Raw genomic sequence first — 24347 nt, 5'->3', positions numbered from 1 at the left:
GATTTCTAGATTCCACTTATCTTTATGTTTCCTCTTCAAGATCTGGGCAAATATTCCAAGTTAGATGTAACTGTCAAAAATGTGATGCTGTATCACTAGAATTCCTGTAAGCCGCTTTTTTATTCAATCCTCACACCATCATAGGTGATGAACAAGGTTTAAATATAATTTGTATCATTAGATTTTAGAGATATGTAACAAGTCAAGGTTACTGTACATTGTGGAAACAGTGAAAAATACCCCTTTCTAATTTGGAAACAATTTATGCAAAACGAAGAAACATATGCAAGGAAACTGTTAAATGTTTTTAGACTTTCAAACACATTAACTTTTTGGTTTAACAGAAGTGCACGTGTTAATTAAATCTTCTCAAAGAAAAGGGATTCAATTACAAAATTATGTACTTTTTATATTTTTCATCTTTATTTGTATGTAGATTTTTCTGTTATAAGCATTCCCTCCTATTTCTTTTTACATGGGTTTCACACAAAAATTAAAAATGTTCACATCAGTGCTGGCAAAGTACATACTGTGTTTATTCAAATACTGTATGCAACTCTTCTCCCAAGGTTTTGCTTTCTGAATCAAAAAATGTCATTTATTTAAAGATACTTTAAATTTAAACTGGAAGCCATTATCAGTCAACCTTTGAAGTAAAACAGACCAACCACTCCCAGTAACAGATTTTACAAATTCCATTCATAGCAATTTGCACCTAATCTAATTCAAGGACTGTCTTCAGGATCAGGGTGAAAATGTTAGATGATAATGTTTAAAAAACTGCTTTCATAGTAAGCCAGAGAAAATCTTAGCCAGAAATGAGAAAACATGTATTTCAGTTGCTAGTGTTGATTTTCCAACTTGCAATGCAAAGCTAAATGAAGAGAAGACTATATGAACGTTGCACATGTAAGTTTCATGTCTGATTAACACAATAAATAGTACCTATAACCTACAATTCTATTGTGTCAAAACATAAAATTCAGCGTTTACCTCAAGTTCTTTAGAGCTTGCTATATCAAAGGTCAGTAGTCTTTCGCTCATAGAATGGGGCATGCATTGTTTTGCAGGTTTGTGGCATTGAAGATGAATCAGTCCCAACTGTACACATAATATGGAAATTAGTTGCTGCCATAAAATTTGTAGGAGTTTTGAGTAAAGAAACAAACCATTATATTTTAACAGTCACTTGAACAATTTCACATCCCACGGAGTGACAGACTATATACATAATCAAAATACACGTATGAAACATTCAAAATGTGAATTAGTGAAACGTAAAACCACAAAGTTAAATGCTGGAGTATTTAAAGTAGAAGAAATTATGTGAACGGAATACTACAGTTTTACTGCTTTTTGCTTGTACACATCAATTTTGATTTCTTAGCAAAATAAGCATATGGAACAAAAAGCATGTAAAAGCCACTGCACTGTAAAAAGAAAATTTTAAAATTTCAGTTGAAATTTTAAGCAATGTAACCACTTCCAGTCTATCCTTAAAAAATTAATATGACTTACGTAAGCGTGGGCAATGTACGTGTAAATACGGACATTTCAACCACAGAACTTTCACCACTAATGCTACAAAATGAGTCACTTTTAAACATGCAGTTATCTTGTGAGACTGGTAACAGACAAAAATCACCTTTTTATTTATACCAATCATTATCAATGCTAAATTATGCGCTCGAACTCAGCCCAAAATGTGTCCTCTTATTTATATTTTCTACTAAGTCATAACATAAATAGATTTTTAATCTAGAAATGCATATGTTACTCACTCTCTTTCTTTTGAAAGAGTTTCATTCACACATCATTTATGTGCGCACAATAAGTTCACCTGTAGACTTGATAATATTATTCACAGTGTATTAATTCAAGTTATGTAATCACAAATTTCCACTGTATGTCAAATCCAAATATTTTTTTCTCCAAGAACATCATCGTATGTGCGGCATACTGCAAAATGTGTCCAAGACCAACAAATTCACAAGACTGTTTACACAAAAGATGAGCCAGCTCCCTCACACCGTTTCACTCGTCCCATTCGTAAAAGTCTGCCCACTTAATATGCGAGTCAAGTTCACCTCTGTCTTCGCAATCTGGCGGTACGAGCACGTGGGGCAGTAGACCCAGAGCCGATGCTAAACCTGCCTGGCGCCATGGTCTGATTTCCAAATACCGGAGCTGCCCCTGAACCTGCAGATGTGAATAAAATATCAGAAGAGTAACATTCTTGACAGGGAGGCACTTTTCTTTGGCAGCCAGATAATGATACTACTTCATACTGACAAAATTCTTACCAAATTGGAATGCAGTGTTTCCAGATGTTTCAGTACTGAAGTTAATGACTGCTGCTGATGGATTGACACCAGAACTTCCAAAACTAAAACCTCCTGCAACACAAATTATAATACAGTCGTCGTAAAGAATAATATGTTTTGTATTACACTGTCACAAGACTGATTCACTTCCCCAAGATTCAATATACTCAGCAGACCCTGGATACAGAAGACCACCCCCCCAGGGGCAAATTCAGAAATATGTAACTGAACTGAACTGTTAAAGGCACAAATGACTTGAACATTACAATTGTTCACTTCCTCTGCTCCTTCCTCAAACTAGCAGCTGAGAAGAATATCAAAGGCAAATTGGTGTGAGGAGCAAGCGAAACATTGGTCAGGCAGCTGCAGATGAAGCAACAGAATGATCTTGTTCTAATGAAAAATAAACTGCAATTTACATTGTAATGTGGTGACGTCTGTCTTTTGAGTCGTACTCTGGTAGAAGTTTACCAACATTTCAGGCAGCAAGGTTACACAGCAATACAACCCAGAAGACAGCCATCTTCAGGCTCAATGCCATGAAAACCTCAAATCCTATATTGTAATATGATTCCACACCATTTCACTGAACAGAGAATCATGTTTTATAAAACCAATACCAACATATGCAGCTCAAATATGATTATGGAGCAAATGGGGACTTTTTAAGACCTATCGGAAGACCAAAAACAATATGAAGTGATCAAACAAAAAATACGAACAAGAAAACAGTAATAAAAAGTAAGATACATCTATATGAAGTTATGGGCATATTTCAATGCTGCACTACATTTCCATTATTAAACTAAAACAAAACATACCAGTTGATTGAGGAGCTGAGGTAGCAGCGCTACTACTTCCTGCTCCAAACTGAAAAGACGCAGTAGCACCAAACAGTCCGGTGCTGCCACCAGATGCCGTCTGCTGTGCTGGAGTTGTAGCCGATGTTGAACCAAACCCAAATACCGGCTGGGTACTGCTACCACCTCCAAATGCTCCACCAGCTGGCTGGGCAACCACACTGCTGCCACTTCCAAATATCCCACCACTAGGCTGCGATGGAGTCCCAAATATTCCACTAGAAGGCTGAGATGTCTGCTGTGGCGACTGAACTGACAGACTCCCGCTGCTGCCAAATATTGCACCAGATGACTGCACAGAGGGAGTGGACACATTTCCAGTACTTCCAAATATTCCACTTGATTGGGTTACTGAACTGCCAAATAATCCTGATGGTTGTAAAACCTGTGTACCCGCAAAGACTTTATCAGAGGATTGTGCTGTGCCAAATATTCCAACACCTGACTGTGATTGGTCTGTCTTGTTCCCACCGCCAAATCCTGGTAGTGATGCCTGATCAGGCACATTTCCAATACCAGACTGTGCTGACTGGCCCGGAGCATTCCCACTTCCAAATATTCCACCAGCAGATTGGCTACCGCCGCCTCCTCCAAAGGCAAAACCCCCAGATTTAACACCACTCAATGCAGATGAACCACCAAATGTGAAGGTGCTAGTCAAGCTCTGATTCTGAGAAGATGGAACTGTACCAAATGTAAAGGGGCTCTGCTGTGGCTTTTGTGTCACTCCATCAGTTTTTGGCTGTGAATTTCCAAAAATACACCCAGGAAAACCTCCAACACTTTGTGTAGGTCCACTGGCAGTACTTGTCCCACCAAAGTTGAACAATGGTGTTGAGAATGTAGTTCCAAATTTGATTGGTGATTCTTGTGACTGGCTTGTGGAAGCAGGTGTTGAGATGTTAAAAGAAGTGGTAGTGGGAGTGGATATGGAAGTTATGGCAGACGTTGTAGTGATGGGAGCTGTACTGGAAGTCATCAGATTTACTGTCGGCTGGGACTGTGTTGTTGACGCAACTTCGTTCTCTTTCAATCCTTTTGTGAAGTCAAACTTGAAGCCCCCAAATGAATTTATAGCAGTGCTGTTGTTGGTAGCATTCAACTGAAACAGAATACCTCTAGATGTCTCTGGCTTTATTCCAAAATTTTGTGTTCCAACGGGGAGTGCTGTAGATGGTTTGTCATCGCTTTTAGCAGAACCAAAGAGAGTGACATCTGTAGAAATGGAACCACTTGTAGCAGCTGATGTTGCTAACGAACCATACTGACCCACATCTGCTTGGGTACAGTTCACTGCAGATTTTAACAATGAATTTGAAGTCGTGGTGGCTGATGCGCAAGTTGTGGTATTCACTGAAGGAGACGCTGCCATATTTCCGAAACTGAACAAGCTCTTTGTGGTTTCTGTCACCAGTGGTTTTGCCACACTGATAACAGTGTTTACTGATGATGAACTGAAGCCACCACTGGCATTACTGCTATCTGATGCAGACCCATGGCCTGCCTGTTCATTGGAAGATGGAGCAGTGCTGGATCCATTACTCATGCCAAGGTCTGGTGTAGACGAAGTGACCAGCTGTGGAGCATCTTCTGCTGACATTTTAGGCAATGAATTTGAGGACTCTGTTAAAACTTGCGAAGATTGAGGTTTGCCAAAGATAAAAGAAGTACCAGAAGAAGAAGTTGTAGCAACATTTTTAAAAGGATCTATTTTTTGTTCTGTGGGAGCAACCATATATGTTGAAGTAGTCAGCGTTGAAGTTGGTTTCTTCTCTTCGGCAAAAACAAAAGTACTGGCTGGGGATGATGTTAATGTTAGATTTGGCGCTGTTTGGTTTAACAGAGAAGTCACTGGAGTAGATGTCACTGATTCCAATCCAAAACCTGTATTTGCGACACTGATGTTTGTTACTACAGGGGAAATGTTATTTGGAATCATCAGTGAGACACTGTTTGGTAAATAAGGGCTCTTGGCAGCTGAAGCCTGGGTGTTAGTATCTGTAAGAACAGGTTCTGTTTGTGTATTTGACGGAGCAGTTGTCGTCTCTCTCACATCACCTGCTGCAGATACAGGTGGCAAGATACTCGAGAAAGTCGTCGTCGCAGTGGCACTTGAAGCGGTAACATCATTGGCAGTTGATGATGGTTTTCTGATGAAATCATCTGTAGGAAAACCAAGAATGCACATCAGTGTCAACACAGTATCAAATGCCACGGTAAGATCAGCTTTTCTAAATATTCCAAATATACTTCTCAAAATTAGGATTATAGACAACTATTGACTAATGTTCACAAAACATATCTTTAAATGTCATTCTTTTATAGTGACAGGCTTCAAGAATTGTGTATTGCACATCTACACCTTCTACAGACCTAGCTGCAAGTACCAGATTGTATTAAAAAAATTCAACAGTATCAGCACTTTAGACCATTTTTTTTATTTTTTAATTCAACATCAATAGCCATAACACACAACAGACAGTTTTCAAATGTTTTAACATAAAAAATAAGGAAGCAAAGTGTGATAGAAACAAAGAGGCAGAAAGAAATATGGAAAGTAAAGAAATGAAAAGGAAACACATAAATATTATGATAAAACAATAGAATTTTAGATACCTTCCCCAGCTATAACTGCAAGCATGGACCTAAGACGTGTGCGGCTGTCATAGGCACGCTTTGTCTCCAGTGCTGCCACACTGTTCAACACTGGGCCTCCATTCTTGTCCAGAACGGCAGCAAATTTGGGCAGAAACTTGCTTGGCTTGATATCCACAGACTTTTCAGTAGATGTCTCATCTGCCTTATCAATGGAAAGTGTTGGGGTGGTGGCAGGAGTTTGAATTGGTGATGTAAGTACAGGTACTGGTGTCCCCCGTATGATGTTTGCTGCATCCTCAAGGCTGTCACGAGACTGTTTCGGTGGTTTGCTCATAACAGGGGTACTGCTACGTGACCAATCTGATTGAAAGAAATATACCTCAGTGTAACTTAAAACATTAAAAGATTTTGTTATGTTACAGCAATAAGAGAAACTTCTCTTAAATTCAAGTTTGTATATTTACAAAGTGATAAGAATGCTATAAAGTAAAACAGGTTTTAGTTTTTACCAGATGTCGAGGATTTTCTCTTGGTACTGGTCTTCAGCTGGTTCAACAGGTTTCTGCTTGAACTGAGTGAACTCGAGATCTCATTGTTGCGAGTTCGTTTGTTCTGTTGCTGAAGGGGATGAGGGCTTGTCTCATTTTGGTTAGGAGACTCCTCCCTTGCTCGCTTGCCTCTGCCAACACAATCATTAACAAAAATCTCAGTTTACTGACATATGGAAAAATATTACAGTCAAAGCAAAGCAAAATATACGACTGCTCAAAGTGACTTCATATGATGCTGCAGCAGTATTAGTCTTACCTGAGGCAGGACTGTACGAGTGTGTGTTGCCCTATTGCTTTTCTGAGTGCCAAGGTGCTGCCCTGGCGCTTCTTTTAAAGACACTGATTTCAAACATGATTGCCATAGCCTGACAAGGGGAGGTGTGAGCCCCTCCCCTCAAATATAAAATATACGGTACGACCCTCTAGAAACTTAGAAAAATGATGCAGTAACTTCTTTCGTAATTCAGTGTCATGATAGGAGTTTATTGCAGTTCTGATTATAACTAGTATTTTAATGTGATACGTACAGAGCCATATCATCTTGAACTTGCTGCCTGATTGAACCATGGTCTGCGATAATCTGTCCATCTCCCTTGCGCTGTCTCTTAACAGTATCATCTTCAATCTCATCCAACTGTAAGGGAAGTAGAAATGTCTCAAGTAAATCACTAACATCTCGTTCATGTATCATACTATTGTTGTAAGATCAATACATGTTGGCATGATTACTGCAACTTTGTTTTAAAACAGATTCTGTAGCAATTACAGACTGTTCACTACGAGTGTGATAACCTGGATCTTAGGTAAAAACGTTAGGAGTGTAGATTGGATTCATCTGCCTGAGAATAGGGACTGGATGCAGGCTCAGTAATGAACTCTTAGGTTTCATAAAATTTTAGAGATTTCTGGACTAGATGAGATTACAAGACGGACTCTTTTCCGCCTAGGACAAAATCTGATCCTCACACAAATACTGCATGTTACATATTTATTCAAGGCTTGAACATTTCAGTATTAAACAGAGTTACACTAGTACCAATGTCTGCAATTAAGTTAGTAGCTGATGACATTTGAGGTTCTCATGGCGGCAAATATAAAGTTGGCTGGCTTATGGAATGTTGCACCATGTAGTCACAAACACTTACCTCATTGTTCTGAATAAGTGCAGTAAGCTCCCCTGAAATGTTAATACCTACCAGATTATATTGTGCTACATCCCAGAAAAGAGCAATCTTGAAGTTTACAGTTAATGACTGGATTGATGCCAAAGTATTAAATGTGTGTATTTACCTGAGCATGGATGCGCTTACGAGAGATCTCCTTTAGCACTTCCAAGACAGACTTTGAAGAATCCTGCTCTTCTAAAGAACTGCCACTCAGGTTCTGTGACTTGCTCATATACCTGATGGCAACATAAACAAAAGAGGAAGAGGAGTCAGGATGCAAAAACAGACACAGAGAACTCATTATATATGTAAATAAAAAATCACATAATTACCAACATACAAACTAAATGCCAACGATAAAAATTACAACACTCTTCAATAATCTTGTAACTGTCTTAAACTCAGAAATGTGTACGAAACTTTCAGCAGCGTGAAATTTTATATCTCGGATAGTAAAGACAAATACTGCAGAAAACTGAAAGAATTATGAACTGTTCTCTGACAATGTCTAAAGAACAACTCCACAGAAAACAACAGTGAATAGAAATTGTACTACAGTCAATGTGAGATTTCAGGTTCTTATAGTGGCAAGTATAAACATTACTATCTTTATGTTACATGCAATAAGGGAAACATAAAATTTCTAAACTGTTCTTACTGGCTACTGTTTTATCTTTTTGTAGCACACCCTCTACAAATAAAATGAAGTACTTTATGCTGATGGTGTTAATTTGTAAATGCAGAACTTCTCCTACAGGACTGCAAAGAAATTTTTCTCAAGGTAAATACAGGTAAAACTAAAATCAATAAACAAAGTCACAATATAACATATGATATGTAATTTGTTAATACTTACAATTTTATGAATCTAGGAACAAACAGAAATGAGTCCCATGATGTAATTACAAAATAACGTTACAGTGGAACCATGGTTCCGGAGAATTTGACGTAAATACATCTATACAGTAAGGAGTTTATATAGTGGCTTTATTCTAAATATTTTCTTTATACATGCTTTACAATATATTTCTTAATAATTCTTATATAAGATAAGTACCTGTGATATTGTAAAACGTTTTTACCAGCACAAAATTATCTACTCTACGACACACTTCTTCTACAAGCGATTCACAGCTCAGCTCTTTCCGCAATAATGAAAGCGGATTGTTGACGGCAGTAATGTAACACAACGTCAAGTAAACAGATCACGTTTCCTAGGTAACATAACAAAGCATGCAAGCTGAACATTGTTGTCAGTCCATATTTACAAATTGTTGATATTTCCTTGATAACCATCTTACACATTTTTCTTACATTTTTTGCGGAATGACACTGACCCTTCCATATAGATGTATTTACGTCAAGAAAGTTTATTACTATTCAGTGCAAAAACTTTTATCATAAGCTCTATCTTCCAGAATGCTCCAGATCAGGATGTGAGAATTTTGCCGGTTGTGGTCTTGGAGGAATGTATCTGAACCTTCAGGATTCAAGGTACAATCTTGGCACTTGGCCAGGACAGCTGATCTGTGGACTGAGACTGAACACAGGACCTCCCAAATATGAATCAGGAGTGCTAATCACTTGGATGTTATGTTCAATTAATATCTGCACATACTTCTATACTTTGCCAACAAAGCTGAATTTGAAAACAAGATAGTGTAGTTTATATTAACTTTACATGTAAAACAAATACCTCATATCTGATGACTGAGGACGTGCAATACTGACAGTAACTGGGCTGTGAACAATTCTCTGGTCTCTACGGGGGAAATGAACAGGTAACTTGGATGCAGAATGATCCAGATTCACAAGAGGAAACTGCCCTGGGCCAGAGTATTGCTTCTGATGTGTCAGTATTTTGGCATCCTCACTTGCATAATGGGCCACACGACTGCTCAAGCCCGGACTGCTTACATTTCCAAACATCCTACAACATATCACTTCAATAAATGAAACTTCTATGAGATATGTGCATTACAAAACAAGACTACTGAGTCTATAGAATGGAAATGATGCCAGAAGGGGAAAAAACAAGAAAGAAAGCAAAACCACATGACATAATCACCAACCTTAAGTTTTTATTGATGTTAAACCTTGTTGATGCAAGAAGAGGGCCTGCAACAGTTTGTACTGTCTTTATGCCTGCACCATGGGTTCTTAATTTTGGGCTCACACTTTTCCCCCATGGTGAACCTTTGGGGGAAAAGCTTACATCTCCGGAATATCTGCTTGGTGTCTGATGCAATAGCTGCTGGCTCCTGCTATTAGATCTTGCATTACTATGCATCAAATCGCTTGACGAGTAAGCACTGAAAGAGTTTCTTCGGTTATATTCAAAATTATCTCTGTTTAAACCAGAGTGACTGGTATTACCTCGAGGTGTCTCCATCAAAGTAAAGTTACTTATTCCAGCATAAGCTGACACCCCACTTGCCCTACTTCTTTGCGTGTCGGATCTTAATTGCTTACTACTTTTCATGATCGAGATTAATGCAGAGTTTGTCCACATACGAATAGATATTAAAAACTTCCGAAACGGAGTGAGACGCGTGAGGCCATGCACATTAATCCCCGACCAGTTCACTTTACTTATAAAATACAAGAATAAAAAAAGAGCTATTACAACGGGCACTGTAACATACACAGACAAAAAATAAATTGCAAGCATTCCACAAAAAATACAAGAAACTATAGCTTTATGTAAATGCAACATGCTCACGCAAAAACATCCATGTTTATACACCACCACTTTATCAGAGAGAGTATGAATAATGAAAGAATATCAATTCACACTGGTCAACGGATCTGAAATGCACAAAAGATTCCGAAGGCCACAAATCATTCCAAAGACAATCGAAGAAGAGTGATGCTACAGAAGAATAAGCAAGGTATCTGTGGAATTAGAAAGTCCGTGATTACTTTATGGATGTTGTGGTCTTTTACATTTTCATCTAATTTCGTCATTTTGTCTCTCATCAGAAAATGTGGAACTCTAAGCCATCTATAGAATTGCTTCCCTGCAATACTAATCAATAAATTGTTTGTGACATCTTTGCTCTATTCTCGTTGGTGTAATGCGAATTGTCCAATCAGCGAGCTGTTTGTTGCGTCATTTTTAGTAAACCAATCAGTGAAACTCGTCACTGTTCTTTTTATCCGAACGCAACGCGCCATGTTGAGAAGGAACTTAACAAAGTTGCAAGGAAGAAGGAGGAACATCGGTTCGGCGTGTTTTAACACCTTTCCACCACCCGGAACGTCATGGCTGACCCGGAGAAACAGCCTGAACAACCAAAGGCTGCCCAACAAAAGCAAGTCATCGGTAAGTTTTACAGAAGTCGAGAGAATCTAGTGATATGTGATGGAATCTAAATCTTCGTTGGCCTGCTGCAGCTTGTTCGCACACCTCCATCTTTTCAGCGTCTGCGGCTGCACATGTGGCCGTCCTACGAATATCGAAATATATTCGAAATATAAAATGCTAATGTGTGCATGGTTTAGAAGTAGAATTGAGTCTACTTCTGCTTTACCAAAGTAAGAACATTTCGAAAATTGAACGGTCTAGGAATGCAGTAAAATGAGCCGAAAGTTGCAAGGCAGAGTTCAAGATGATGGCAACTTGGATTGCTGAATTTACACATTTAAGCAGTATGAAACTATTTTATTGTTGTAATTACACATTGTGTGATATCTTTCTGTTCTATTGAACGTGGTCGTAGGGTTGAATATAGAATGTCAATTATGCTGTATGATTGAAAGCTTAGGGATTGTCATATATTCTACAGAAGCTTTTGTTGGTTATCAAACAAGCCAGCCATATATTCTAGGTATAGTATATGCAAATAGTGGCGTTTTAGATTCATGCTATATTGCAAATTTTCCATTGTGTGAAACTGCTGAACATAATTTTGTGAATTTTTCAGACAATATTAGGAAGAATCTGAACTTCAATTCAGTATGATACTTTTATAGTCTTTCTTGTTTATCACAGAAGAAACAGTCATTAGATTCAGAAGCATTTCCCTCACTTCACTATCACAATTCTTCACGAAGCAGTGGCGTGAAGGTTGTAAAAGATCCTGCATGGCTCTTGTTTGAGCATTGTTATTTGACCAGTGGAAGAAGCAGTGTTCAAATGCTGATACATAATAAATAGGCTTCTAGGTTAAAATATGATATTACCTGTACATGCAATCATTGCCCAAGCATGTGAATTTACTTGATCCTGATAAGCTCGTTATATTTATGTAAGATTTGGTTTTCTCACAATATTGAAGATGACATTATTCTGGGATGTGATGCCATTTGGCCTCTTAAGAAGGTAAGTCCTGAAGATGGAGACACTTTGTCCAAAACCATGGCATCTGTTTACCAGTCCTTCTGGCATGACAGCGGAGAAAAACAGCTTATATTCAGCAATCTGAACCATATATGTCTCTTCTTGCAAGGGTTTTAGTAAGGCAAGTCCACATTCTGTGTTGGATTAAGCTGTTGTGCTAGTTTTAGTGTGAGATGATGGGTAAAATGGCTCTTTTTGTGAAGTATTTGTTCCACTTACTATTGTTTGAACACAACAATGACTATAAACAAATACAACAATACCAATAGACACACAACAATTATAAACGAATACAACAATGCCAAATGCAACTGACTATAAACAAACAACAATTATAAACTAATACAACAATGCCAAACACAATAATTTCAATAAACAGACAACTAAATTGTTTATTGACATTGTTGTGCTGCTATCATGGTAACACATCACACTATGTTACAGTTATATTCTTGAAGTGTAAGAACAGGTGCTACAGTTTGATTTTCCAGCATTGATTGAACTTTTTTAACTGTTTGCCACTTTTCAAGCATTGAAAATGTAATGCTGGTCTGATATTTTCTTCACAAACTAGTACATTATCTCTAGAAAATACAGTGGCTAGTCTCATTTGTTTATATGCTCTTCCCTTGTGTTTTGGGGTACATATGTTTTATATGTACAAAATAGTCTATATCAGAAAGTGTAGATGTATTTTGATTTTTTTATAATTGTACTTGTAAGTTTTATGTGTGTTTTAGTACTGCGTAACTTAACAGGTAGTGTCTTTAGCTGACTACACATGGTTCAAATATTTTAGTAATATTAGTCTAAAGGTATTTATCAGAGGTGTGTCAAACTGATGCATATTCTTTGACATCTCTGCTTGTCTATTACTTTGGTGTTTTTAAACTAATAGGTGCAGGAAAATACTTGAAAATAGGCATCAGTTTATATTGTGTTCAGCTTCAGGTTTTTTCCCCCCCAGATATTAGTGCTTTTGATAAGAGACCAACATGGTTTAAATACTAGAGGTGTAACATAGTCACAAAGCACGGTGCTGCAAACTGCATTATATTATGCAGAGATACATGCATTTGTAGGGTATGGTAAATCGTCTTCATGAAACTAGCCATTCCCTCCCTAACCATCAGCAGATGCCTGCAGTTATCCAAAGTAAACTGCAGTTAGCCGTCTTCTGGGTTGTAGTACCGTGACTCATCATCCTGATAAGGGAGATCTGACCACATTGTGCTACAACCCAGAAGACAGCTGTCCTCAGACTCAATGTCAAATTCTACAAAGTAAACTGCTCTACTGGTGATTTTGTAGGGCCATTTTCTTCACTTATGAAGCCTTTTGATGGTTTAGTTGTGGATTTTGGAGAGATTATATCGAAGATTGTTACTCGGACTTAAAGTCTTGATTCTAGGTCAGCTGTTGTAATGAATTTACAAACACCAAGTATTACTGATGTATGCAATTTTCACAGTGGTGAGTGTTCAGTTTTTGGTCTTCTGGGTTTGACACTATGTAATGTTCTTGGTTATAAATGCTTCAAAAGAACATGCTGTTTCCATCTTCTGACCTGAAGTTTGAAGCAATATCTTCTTATGAGATATTGGTAGCCCCAACAAAACTATGTGATGTTCTATCATGGCCCACAGGATCACAATCTAAATGTTACTGTCCATTTTGGTGTTTATGTGGGTAAAATGCTGACTCATATACAGACTATTAATCTTTCTACATTATTTACCAATCATAAAACTTGTACAGGCTAAGCCTGTCAGTGAGTACGTGGAATTCTGTTTGCTACTTACTTTGCACATTCTTTCCTGACCTTAATTTTCCCCTCACATATTCAAGTAATTCTAATAAATGTAAATAATACATGTTTTTCTAGTACTCAGAAATAAAGTTCCAGTTATTAGTGCCCATATTTTGTCAGTTTTTTTTAAAGAAGTGCCCAGCATTTTGTGTATTTTTGTACTTGATATTTAAAACTGCTTTCTTTCAGCAACCAAAGTTAACGGGACTGTGAAGTGGTTTAATGTGAAGAGTGGGTATGGATTCATAAACAGGTGAGCCTCCATTGTCAATCAGGATGTATAAATTATTGCAGCTCGTAGTGAGGGTGACAAATTAATTGGGTATTTACAAGGAGCTTACTGAAGAATGCCGGCCTTGTTTTATTAGAGTTTTAATTTTTGTAGCATTGTCTTGCTCTGAGGAAATAGTTTTTAAAAATGAGGGTAGAAAGATGCATGGGTATACTTGGTCTTTCAGATGTTCTTTTGTTTGGACTGTTTATAATATTTTGTGTTAACCATTTTAATGAGATTTTACATTTCAAAATGAGCCAGGCTAGCTCAGTCAGTATAGTGACTAGCTACGGGCTGGACGACCGGGGGTCGATCCCCGGTGGGGGCAGAGGATTTTTCCTCTAGCCTCTGCGTCCAGACCGGCTCTCGGTCCCACCCAGCCTCCTCTACAATGGGTACCGGGTTCCTTTCCAGGGGGTAAAGCCGGCCGGGGCGTGATGCTGACCACTCACCCCCATCTAGTGCCAAGGTCAAGAAAGAGAGGAGCTATACCTCCACTCACCCCAAGTGGGACAAACTTTACATTTCAAAATAGCATCGTAGTCTCTAAATAAAGCAGTCGTAGTAACTTCTGTAATGTACTTAGCAGATTTTAAATTGTGTAGTATTACTACTGCATGTGATAAAGCTGTATGAATAAAAAGGACAAATAGTTGTAGTTTGCAAGTTTTGGGTATTTAGTGGGGGGTTTTTAGAATCTGTATCTATTTCTCCTTTTATAAGAATTGAGCTTTAGAGGTGGTTGAAAGGGTTGATTCATATTGTTTGCCACAATTTTAGTCCTTGTGTGTTTTTAACCTCAAAATGCCAAATGATGATACCTGTATTTATTCTCTTAATTATACATTATTACTTGTCTTTGGCAAAGAATAGCGTGTTTAAATATGTTAGTTGGTGTGCCTTTGTATTTACATTATTTCTCGTTTGTGTTGTGTTTCATTTAAGAAAAATGTAGAAACTGAGTTGGTATTAGGCATCCTTGACATACAGTAAGATAATTTTGAATTGCATTTTTAATTCATATTTAGTCTTTAAAATTTTGTTTGATATTTCTTGCGTCAATGTGTCGATATTATGGGCTAACCTTAAAAATTTGATTGATCATTTAACTTTGATGCAATTTAGGTTAAACATTTTTAAGTATGTTTATTGTGTATTCTGAAGAAGTGCAGTTGGAGCTTTGGGGAGAAGTTATGAAAAAGACTAATATGTTGGAATTTTCATAATACACATGCCTGATTTTTGATCTAGTTTTGGGTTTTTAACCTCAGAAGAGCATTTCTGTCCTTTGCATTTAAATTGCAAAATTAATTTATCCACAGGCTTCTTGAAGACATCTGATTTTGAAAAGGCGTTTTGTTACCTCTCGGATTTCTTTAAAATATGAGAATACTAATGCAGTGTATGAAGGATTTTTCATTGTGTAATTTTAACCAACTAAACTCTTTAAAACATGTTTCCGAGGGTTCACACAGCTACCAGGAAGCAGTTTCATGAATTGACTATCCACTAGTCAATGGAATGGGAGGTCGGGGGCATGGAAATTGTGTGCAACCTGGTGATGAATTCCGCACTCTAGGAATAACTAACAAGCAGTAGTTCACTGTAATGTGGCCTTTACAGACAGTTATCACTGTACCATGTCACTGTAATCTGTATTACGTAAATGCCAGTTGATATGAATGGCGTAGCATGTCATTTGGTTGTGGATGGAGAAGGAACCCTCCGGTTGGGTATCTTCTTATGTATTCGATAATAGGACTCGGACAACTGACAAGGGGTGATCAATCAGCTTGCAGGGATGGTTGGGTGTTGGGCTTATGAGAACTGTAAAAATTGGGCCGATTCTTTTTCTGGGGATTGGGGCTAGTAACAGGTTCCTGTGAACATGGTCATGAACCCGTAATAATGTTCCGTAAAGGGAGGTGGGGAATTTTAGGGTTGCTTACTATGGAGATTGGCCATATGACTGGGGTTTTCCTTCCTAACAGGAACAACCAATTTTTCTTTTAGCAGCATCCAAGACCCTCTCTGGATCCCACCCACGTTTCCCCTCCATTGAGCACGGGGGGGGGGTTTAAGTTCACCTCCACTTCCGTTGTTTTGGCAGTCCAGAAATGTAACCACTAGTGAAATTGGCATGCTACATCTATTTTGACCACAAAGGGTTTTCTGAGAAGCGTCTAAGATTTTAAAAAAAAATTGTAATGAATACGAGTTGCGTTATTTAAAGTATGTGCTCGTTGCCGGCCTTATTTAAATTTTTTTAATCTGCACCAGAAATGCCTGTGACATTTCACCGTGTTTTTATTTAAGTTTATGACTGCGAGTCGGGAATCCATAAAGGAGTGCAAGAAATGGTAATTGATGGAAGGCAAGATTATGCCCCGAAATGGGGCCGTAAATTCTGGGTACGCATTTCGTGTTCCCATAACAACGCGTGTGACGTGAGTTGTATGGAAATCTGATGAGACGAAACTCGGGGGGGGGGGGGGGATGGATGGTTCATTTTAGTGGGAAGGATGTTTGGCTGAACTGCAAACTGGTGACTGTCCGCGCAGATGGTGCAACGACCCCTGGTAGAATATGACTTGCGCACTAGCTCTCGCGCTCGGCAGGGGACTGTAAATTGAAGTCCCGTTCACACACAAAAAAAAGGAACAGAGGATAGGTACAGCTTGGCAGAAATAACACGGTACCCTTCCGGCGATGTTACAAGCTGTGGAACCTGCAGCGTCTCTGGTACACGATGAATCTCATGACACTTTTATTATTAAATGAGAAATGCATACGTAATTTTGGTTTGGAAACCTGACGACTGCAAGGCCTAGACTTATATGGGAGAGGATATTATTGAAATGGGTTATAAAGAAATTATGTATGTGGACATGGTGGGTCTCACTGTAAGTAACCTTTGGGTTTTTGTAAAAGGTAGGGATTTTCTTGACTAGCTGAACGACTGTTAGCTTCTCGTGTAGTTTTGTGGAGTTTATAACCAATATTTTGCCCATCATTTAGTGCACGGTGGCTTTGGAATCGTGTGAATTCTGAAGTAGATTTTGACTCAGTTTGGTGTAGGATTGATGTGTTTGCCGTTCATATTCAGTGTGCGGGCCTTCGTAACACCTTACATTCATCAATTGCATTCAGGATAGTGAACTCATGTTTTTTTTCATACGATGAATATTAAAAGTAAACCACAATTATTGAAGATTACTTGGTTAAGACTGTGTAAGGAAATATTTGCTATTTATCCTGAGAATTATATGAAACCCAGAAATACGCTGGGTAATATGCAGAGTTATTGATTATAAAAGCATGTGTGTGTGTGTGTGTATATATATATATATATATATATTTACTGCTAGACTTACAGGGTTAACTGACTACAATAACACTTGCATTTAAGGCATTTTTACCAAACTTCATCTCAATTTGATTAACACAGGCCTGAGAAGGTTTAACAGTGAATATTATGGTTTACATGGCTTGCCTAATGATGTTGAGGGCTGTGGTGGACTGAGCGTGTAGCATGATGATAAATCTGTGTGGAATAATGGTGGGGAAACTTGCATGTTAATTTTATTTGATTTCCAAGTGTCGCGTTTCGAAGCATTGCTGTGGTTAATCGGAGAATGTTCGACACGTGATATTTGGTTGTGTAAAAGAACTGTTCATAAATTTGTACCTTCTTTGTTTTCAGAAATGACACCAAAGATGATGTGTTTGTTCATCAAGTAAGTTGATTCATATATTTACATTGTAACCTTACATCTTGCTATATTCAGGTTGAATTAAATGCGGCTTCGGCTGGTGGTGGTTGGTTTTGACATCATTTACTGGATACAGACGGAAGGGTGTATGATGACTTTGGAAAATTTGGTGTTTTAGAATCATGAATTTGTAGATTTGGATTTGAGATTTTCTGACTTTTTAAATTCCAAATAAATTCAGAGCAAGACGACTATTGCTTCCGAGTAAGACATCTTGTGCATAGCATTGAAACGGTTAGAAGAGTGGTATTTGTCTGTAAATGTTACAAAATTAAGCGAAAAATACTTTTTCATCGTAAATTTGATAGGCTACTCTGTTAATATTAATACACACACTGTAACTGATTTTAAGCTTCCTTATTACCTGGGATTTTATTTTGGGTGATGGCAATATGTAGATATTAGCTTGTTGCCAACATTTCAGAGGGCCATACTGTCCCCGATCATCAGGGTTGAAGTAAATATCAGTAACAAGCCAGCTTGTACATGGTGCCAGAACCCAAGCAGGATTATGTCACTTTGTAGCATAGTAAAATAATTTGTTGTCAACAGTCAGCCATTGTGAAGAACAACCCCAAGAAGGCAGTGCGCAGTGTGGGGGATGGTGAAGTGGTAGAATTTGATGTGGTGGTAGGCGAGAAGGGAAATGAGGCTGCTAATGTGACTGGTCCCAATGGGGAGCCAGTAAAAGGGTCTCCCTATGCTGCAGACAAGAGGCGAGGCTATCGTCAGTGGTTCTACCCGAGGCGTGGTGGTGGGGGCATGCGGCCACGAAGGCCTCGTGAAGACACTGAAGGTTGGTTCTTCGGGTGTCTGTCAGATGTATCGAGTGAAATTAAAGAAGCACAGGATTTTCCTTATTAACAGTGTCCAGTTATTGTTTTGAAAGAATAATTCAGTCCTATGTTTAATGGTTGAGACCATTTCCTATTATTGTAAATATTGCTAATTTTCAATGACATTTTTTCTGTCGGAATGGAAATTTTTGAAGAAATGATTGTTTTGTATTGTAATTAAGGATTTTGAATGCCTGATTTCTGAATCATAGGGTATGAGAGTGGTGAGGGTAAGGGAGACGAGGGAGCAGAGGTACGTGAAGGTGGCCAGCCCCGGCGTTACAGACCCCGACGTCGCTTTGAGCCCAACAATTATTACACTAGCCGGCCACGTCGCCCTCCACCCAGAAGTGACTCTCAAAATCAAGACGGGGTATGTGTTATATGTGCACTACTTTCTGTAGCTCTTAATTTCAGTTCGGAACACTCGAGTGTGCTATTTATTTTGTCTGCCATTGATATTCTGTGGATGAATCTTTTATGATTGACTTGCCATTTCTTTATATAGGATTGACCTTAACATGGGAAGTTGAGGCTACTGACAGTGAAATTGCTCCTAAATGCGTTCACTGAATTTTAGTGGTTGTGGTTAAGGTTGTACAGAAGAATTATTGGTACGCGTCTTGTTTGTATCTGAAGCTCTGTTACCATTAACAGGGAGAGTTGAAAGAGGCTGGTGACTTTGAGGGTGGCGAAGGTCGTGGTGTTCGAGGGCGCGGAGGGCCTCCTCGGCGCTTCTTCCGTCGGAACTTCAGAGGAGGGCGCGGTCCTCCCCGGCGACCACGAGTCCAAGATGGGCAGGTGAGTAGTTGTGGCGGTGAGAATGGTCTGCTTTGTTGCCGAGTAGTGTTTATATGATGAGCCCACCACATTTATTTGCTTGTGCAGAATGTGAGTGAGAGTGAGGGCCGTGAGCCAAGGGGTGAAGGTCCTCAGGGAGGAAGACCACCACGTCCTCGATACCGCCGCCGTTTACCTCGCCAGTCTCGTGGACCACCACGCAACAGTCAGAGTGAGGGTGAAGGTAAAGGCAAGGTATGTAGCGAGGCCAACTGCTGCGCCCTGTTTCAGTTGTGTTATTAGGAATTTCAAATTTAGTGAACTGTGAAGTACGTTAGATATGAGATTAACAATTAAAAATGATGATTTATCCTACAAAAAATAGTTCTTGTTAACCTGTAGTGAGTTCGGTCAGCGTCGAGGTACTCGGTTTATGTACGTTTTGGTGTTTTCACTTTGTTTGGGAAAACTGGTGGAATTGTTTTCTAAAAGTCTTTTTCAGTCCTTTTTTTTTTTCTCCAGAATTTCTTCGAGTGATTCAAAATTAGATCCTGTGAAGGTGATTTTTATTTTTTGAGCATACAGCTGCACAACGCAAATTAAAGTTTTTGCTGCTGTAAATACTCCAGAAAGTGAAGGTAGAATGCTTGGTTGCCTATTTTGGTTTAAATTTAAATTCAAAGCAGTCAGTTTCTCTGATGCAATTATGATATGAGAGAAGCAGATGTACATTTTTTCCATACCCTCTTTCCAGTCTTGAAGAAACTTTTGTTTCATTTCTGAGCCTAACTTGAACTGTTGTATCACGTCACTGTTCTATTCTGTTTTCCGATTTACCCTGTCAGAGTGGCCGAAAGATCTAAAGTTTATTTTCCAATTTTTTTGGGCAGATCAAACTAAATTCTAGCAACTATTTGATACAAAACTGCATAATTTTGTTGTTAGTTGCTCTGGTACGCATGAGGTCACCAGTGTTAACAGTTACTGCACAAAATCATTGGGTTTTGTTATTCAGTTGTCGGGCATTATTTGCTTGTAGAAATGCCCTAAAAGAATCACTATCGTGTTATATTTCAGTTAAACAGATCTGTGTGAAAATTTTCAGTTTCTGAAAAGCTGTCAGTTTTGTCTTGGCTGCTTACATGTTCTTTACTGTCTGGTCGTGCTACTAACGTTTTTGCAATCTCAAGAGTTCTGCAGCAGTGAACATGTTCAGTTTTGTAACTGTGATGTCATAACATGATTTGCTTTTACAGGCCACGGCCATTGGGAAGTCTCATGCATAAAATATGAAGGCAAAAAATGTTTATATGTAATATATATATATATAAAATATAATGAAGTGAGGTAAAGAAAATTAAAATGTCTTTTGGGTTTTCATTTTAAAAATTAAAGATGAAAGAATTCCATGTAAATCTCTGGGAAAAGTTTGAGGACTTCTGCTTTAGAGCAGGTAAAAATTGCTGAAATCCTTTAAAGTTACATTTTTGGTAACTTTACAGAGTGGGGTGTGGATGGAGAAGAGTTACTTTGTATAACTGCAATGGAAGTTGTAGTCTTGCTTGTAATTGTACTGTGTTTGTATTAGGGTGGGTGTTTATATTCATATGGAAATATTTGGTTTCGCAGAACGAGTCAGATGGTGGAGACTGGGAAGGCAAGGCAAGTTCAGCATTGAGTTGCTTTGTGTGTTGTTCGTTGCATTTGCCAAGTGTTGTCTGTAGCCCTCTTCCCTTCTCTTATCTTTCTAAATCATATTCACTTTACATTTTATTTCTGCAACTTTGTCATAAGATTGGACTTTTTCTCTCGTGTTTGGAAATGCTACGTTCCTGTGATAGCAGAAAATGTTGTGTTTGTCGCATTCTGTAGAACTGTCGTACCTAATTAAGAAGTAAAGTAAATTTGCCCCCTTAGATTGAGCTTCATCAGTCACGCATCACAGCTTGTGCACATCCGGGTCATTGTGTCTCATGAAATTGGTGAACTGCCGTTCATGTCATGAAATTTGCTTGTGTTCAAGATGTACCCAAACTGAGGGATTTTTGTCTGAGGCGTGTGGCATGTTTTAAATTTCTTGATTTTTTTTTTTTTGCACCCAGACTGCACAGCAGTAGGAATATATTGGTGGTGCATGGTTGTAATGTGATGCACGTCTTTTCTTTTTTTCAGTCGGAACCATCCGAAGGGTCACCACATTCACAAGTGAGTACCTAGAGCATGATCTGTTGTAGATGTAATGTAATGGCTGCTCATTTCAGTGTCTGTGTGAAACAAGATTATTGTGAGTGTAGCATACACATCACAAGGCTCTGGTCGCCAGTAAGAAATAGCGTTTGTGCTTAAAATGAAAGTTTTAAAACAATAAAGAAATTGAAATCCAACATCTGTACCATTGTAAGTTTATACGAGGGGCAGTCAAAAAGTTCCCAGAATTGTGGTATAGCACGGTAATGGCAGGACATAATGGCAACGCTTGCCTAATCACCTTCAAAGTAGGACCCTTGCGCGCGCACTTCCTCCATCGATCCTGCCACTGTTGGAAGCACCGGCGGAAGGCTTCGTTCGGAATCTTCCGGAGTTTGGCCGTCGCATTCGACACATCGCTGGTTGTGCAGCAATTCCTCGCTGAGAAAAGCATTGCTGCCATCACCCAACCGCCATACTCTCCGTATCTCGCTCCGAGGGACTTCTGGCTGTTCCCTACTCTGAAAATGGGCCTCAAGGGGACGCGTTTCGCAACCATGGAGGACATCAAATCGAACGCGATGGCCGAACTCCGGAAGATTCCAAACGAAGCCTTCCGCCAGCACTTCCAACAATGGCGGGATCGATGGAGCAAGTGTGTGTGTGTGTGTGTGTGTGCGCAAGGGACCTACTTTGAAGGTGATTAGGTAAGCGTTGCCATATGTCCTACCATTACAGAGCTATGCCACAAATCCGGGAACTTTTTGACTGCCCTACGTAATTTCTAGCCTTCACATTTAGCATTTTAATTTCTTATTACAGCGAACTACAATTTGTTTAGCGGGATTTGATGTTTTCGCATTTTGAGTCTGAAGATGATTGTTTTCTCAGTTGTAGCACCGTGTAGTCTGATAGAAGTTTACCAACATTTCAGAGGTACTTGTTGCCTCCATCATGAGGGCAATGACTCATCACTCGCTTCTCTGAAATGTTGGTTAACTTATACCCGATTACATGACGCTACAACCCAGAAGACGGCCATCTTCCTGCCGTTTGTTTATTATAGCCTTTTCTAAGCCTTTCATGAATTTGCAGTATTCCTATGTTGAAGAAGTCCACTCATTTTTTTTATGGGTTTATATTTTTTGTGAGTCCCCTTTCTCAGCTGTCTAAGTCTTTCCGTTTTACGTTGTGAGTTGTAGTAGGTATGCACTTTTGTTACGTAACTGTCTGTTATAAAAACCTGAATATTTTGTTGGTACAGGAAACCACACAAGCTGTGCAGAATACAACCACAGAGAGCAACGCTTAGCCAACTCACCCACATGGCGCTTGCTGGCCTGGCGCTCTCTAATGCCACTTAGTAGATCCAAAGGCAACTTAAAAAATCTTAACATCCAATTTTGTGTTAGTGCATGAGATAAAACAAGCAAAGCAGACCTGATTTTAATTTTAGAGTGAAGACACCTCCTGAGAAAAAATGATAACCTGCGTTGAGTCCTCTTGAGACGTAAACATCTTTCCACCTAACCACCAAAAGTAAATGTATCAAGGCTCAAAATGAAACCTTAGCCCTTGAGACTTATGATCGCATATGAACCCCAATATAAGGAGGATATCTGGCGTCAGAAGTAGACAAAATACATTAACAGAGATTTGCCGAGGTTTGGTTTTAACTTGTGAAAGATCTTTTGTTGTCTTGAGAGTTTGATAGTTACAGTTTTTAATATTTCCACCCATGTTTCTTCTGTTAATAATATTTGTTTCATTTTCTATCTTTGAATGCAGTGGATTCATGTTTGTCGTGTTTATAATCTTCCGCCAGCGGTCGTTAACATTAAGGTAGCCAGCATATTGTGGTCATAATGTTTAGTTATCCGACCATTTGAGTTTAATTTTTATTTGGTACACTTTTCCACAGAAGTGTGGTTTGATTTTGAGTCTTGTTGGACGAGTCTTTTTAATCATAGGAGGAGTGTCCGTAGCACATAGCAACTGGAGGGAGAGGTTGATCGTACATCCTACATTTAGTAACGCCCCACGTCTCCGGGTCAGGCATGAAATTAAAATTTGCAGCTTTGGGGAATTCAGTGGGGTTGTTGGGTTTTTAAGTAGCAAAAATGAAACACAAATACTGCAACTTGTTTCTCCATTTGTCCTGCCCCCCTCTCAGTCTGGGTTCTCTATTGTGCGTTGTTTTTCTGTGTGTAAGTTGACCGGGGCAGGTGTTGTTATGTGCTTGATTGACTTCCTGTTTTTTCTGTAGGATCAGGTGATAAATATAACCAACCAATGAATCCATGCTTGTCCAACAATGCATGTGTTTGATGAAATGAGAAATTGCATTATATGTAAGGAAGATAGTGTACATATTTGGAAAGCCTATTATCAATGCAGACATCACCAGTTTTCACCAACACTGGGTTTGATGGTCACTACAAAAGATTAAATTTTTTTACGTACACACAAGATACATATGACTGGAGTTAGTCAAATCAGCTTTAAGTTTGTCACAGCAATAACAAGGTATTTGGTCCGGAATGTTCGTATGAGAGACCTGGCCAACATTCAAGATGTAGAGAGTTATTTAATTTACACGTTGTAACGATCCATCTTTGGCATAATAAGTGCAAAGCATAAGCAGAGATGCTTTAAATTAAATCGAAAAGAAGATCCATAATAAAGTGATGTTATATCAAGTTTGGTGTTCCAAACAGTGCCTGCCATGCACTGATGTACAAAAAGAAACTTAATTTTTCACGAAACATGTGCATTTTGAATAAACAAGCCAAAAAAATTGAATTTTTCTTGTTTTGTCATGTTCCTTTGTTCTTGATTGCTGTTTT

The 24347-nt window shown here is 38.7% G+C and overlaps 3 protein-coding genes across 6 annotated transcripts; 2 read left to right on the top strand and 1 right to left on the bottom strand.

The window, feature by feature from the left end:
• Window positions 1-806: 806 nt before the first annotated feature.
• Window positions 807-10299, bottom strand: LOC110830324 (uncharacterized). 2 transcript variants are annotated; one of them, XM_022065078.2, is made up of 10 exons: window positions 10222-10299; window positions 9572-9811; window positions 9196-9429; window positions 7624-7735; window positions 6861-6967; window positions 6292-6461; window positions 5801-6142; window positions 3146-5347; window positions 2304-2396; window positions 807-2199 (listed from the first exon to the last, which is right to left on the bottom strand). In XM_022065078.2, exons 1-10 carry the CDS (start codon window positions 10233-10235, stop codon window positions 2084-2086), a joined length of 3630 nt encoding a protein of 1209 aa, XP_021920770.2. In that variant the 5' UTR covers window positions 10236-10299; the 3' UTR covers window positions 807-2083. The 2 variants fall into 2 exon arrangements, with proteins under 2 accessions (XP_021920770.2, XP_021920769.2); XM_022065077.2 differs by lacking the exon at window positions 10222-10299 and having other exon boundaries at window positions 9572-10215.
• Window positions 5312-9224, top strand: LOC110830339 (uncharacterized). The gene is made up of 3 exons (XM_022065126.2): window positions 5312-5400; window positions 8183-8280; window positions 8918-9224. Exons 1-3 carry the CDS (start codon window positions 5393-5395, stop codon window positions 9157-9159), a joined length of 348 nt encoding a protein of 115 aa, XP_021920818.1. The 5' UTR covers window positions 5312-5392; the 3' UTR covers window positions 9160-9224.
• A 363-nt stretch (window positions 10300-10662) lies between the features above and the next one.
• Window positions 10663-24303, top strand: yps (Y-box binding protein ypsilon schachtel). Of its 3 annotated transcripts, none has more exons than XM_022065122.2 (10): window positions 10663-10824; window positions 13841-13904; window positions 17629-17662; window positions 18251-18494; window positions 18747-18907; window positions 19192-19335; window positions 19423-19569; window positions 20944-20976; window positions 21487-21519; window positions 22766-24303. In XM_022065122.2, the coding sequence occupies exons 1-10, from the start codon at window positions 10764-10766 to the stop codon at window positions 22811-22813; spliced, it is 969 nt and encodes a 322-aa protein (XP_021920814.1). In that variant the 5' UTR covers window positions 10663-10763; the 3' UTR covers window positions 22814-24303. The 3 variants fall into 3 exon arrangements, with proteins under 3 accessions (XP_021920814.1, XP_087197180.1, XP_021920815.1); XM_022065123.2 differs by lacking the exon at window positions 10663-10824 and adding an exon at window positions 13251-13314; XM_087341054.1 differs by lacking the exon at window positions 20944-20976.
• The last annotated feature ends 44 nt before the right edge of the window (window positions 24304-24347 follow it).

This window comes from Zootermopsis nevadensis, unplaced genomic scaffold, assembly GCF_977971745.1.
Source record: "Zootermopsis nevadensis isolate Lab colony 2312 unplaced genomic scaffold, Znev_1.0 Znev_ptg000061l, whole genome shotgun sequence".
Taxonomy (NCBI): Eukaryota; Metazoa; Arthropoda; class Insecta; order Blattodea; family Termopsidae; genus Zootermopsis; species Zootermopsis nevadensis.
This window is presented reverse-complemented; position numbering and strand designations above follow the sequence as displayed.

Excerpts from the sequence above, each read along its gene's own strand:
- LOC110830339 (XM_022065126.2), top strand. Across the intron at positions 8,281-8,917 it reads GCAAAGAAATTTTTCTCAAG|AATGCTCCAGATCAGGATGT; the intron begins GTAAATACAGGT and ends TCTATCTTCCAG.
- LOC110830324 (XM_022065077.2), bottom strand. The coding sequence starts at position 10,215 with ATGTTGCATTTACATAAAGCTATAGTTTCTTGTATTTTTTGTGGAATG. Across the intron at positions 9,430-9,571 it reads AACATCAATAAAAACTTAAG|GATGTTTGGAAATGTAAGCA; the intron begins GTTGGTGATTAT and ends GATATGTTGTAG. Across the intron at positions 6,143-6,291 it reads GAGAAAATCCTCGACATCTG|ATTGGTCACGTAGCAGTACC; the intron begins GTAAAAACTAAA and ends TCTTTCAATCAG.
- yps (XM_022065122.2), top strand. The coding sequence starts at position 10,764 with ATGGCTGACCCGGAGAAACAGCCTGAACAACCAAAGGCTGCCCAACAA. Across the intron at positions 17,663-18,250 it reads ATGATGTGTTTGTTCATCAA|TCAGCCATTGTGAAGAACAA; the intron begins GTAAGTTGATTC and ends TGTTGTCAACAG. Across the intron at positions 20,977-21,486 it reads GTGGAGACTGGGAAGGCAAG|TCGGAACCATCCGAAGGGTC; the intron begins GCAAGTTCAGCA and ends TCTTTTTTTCAG.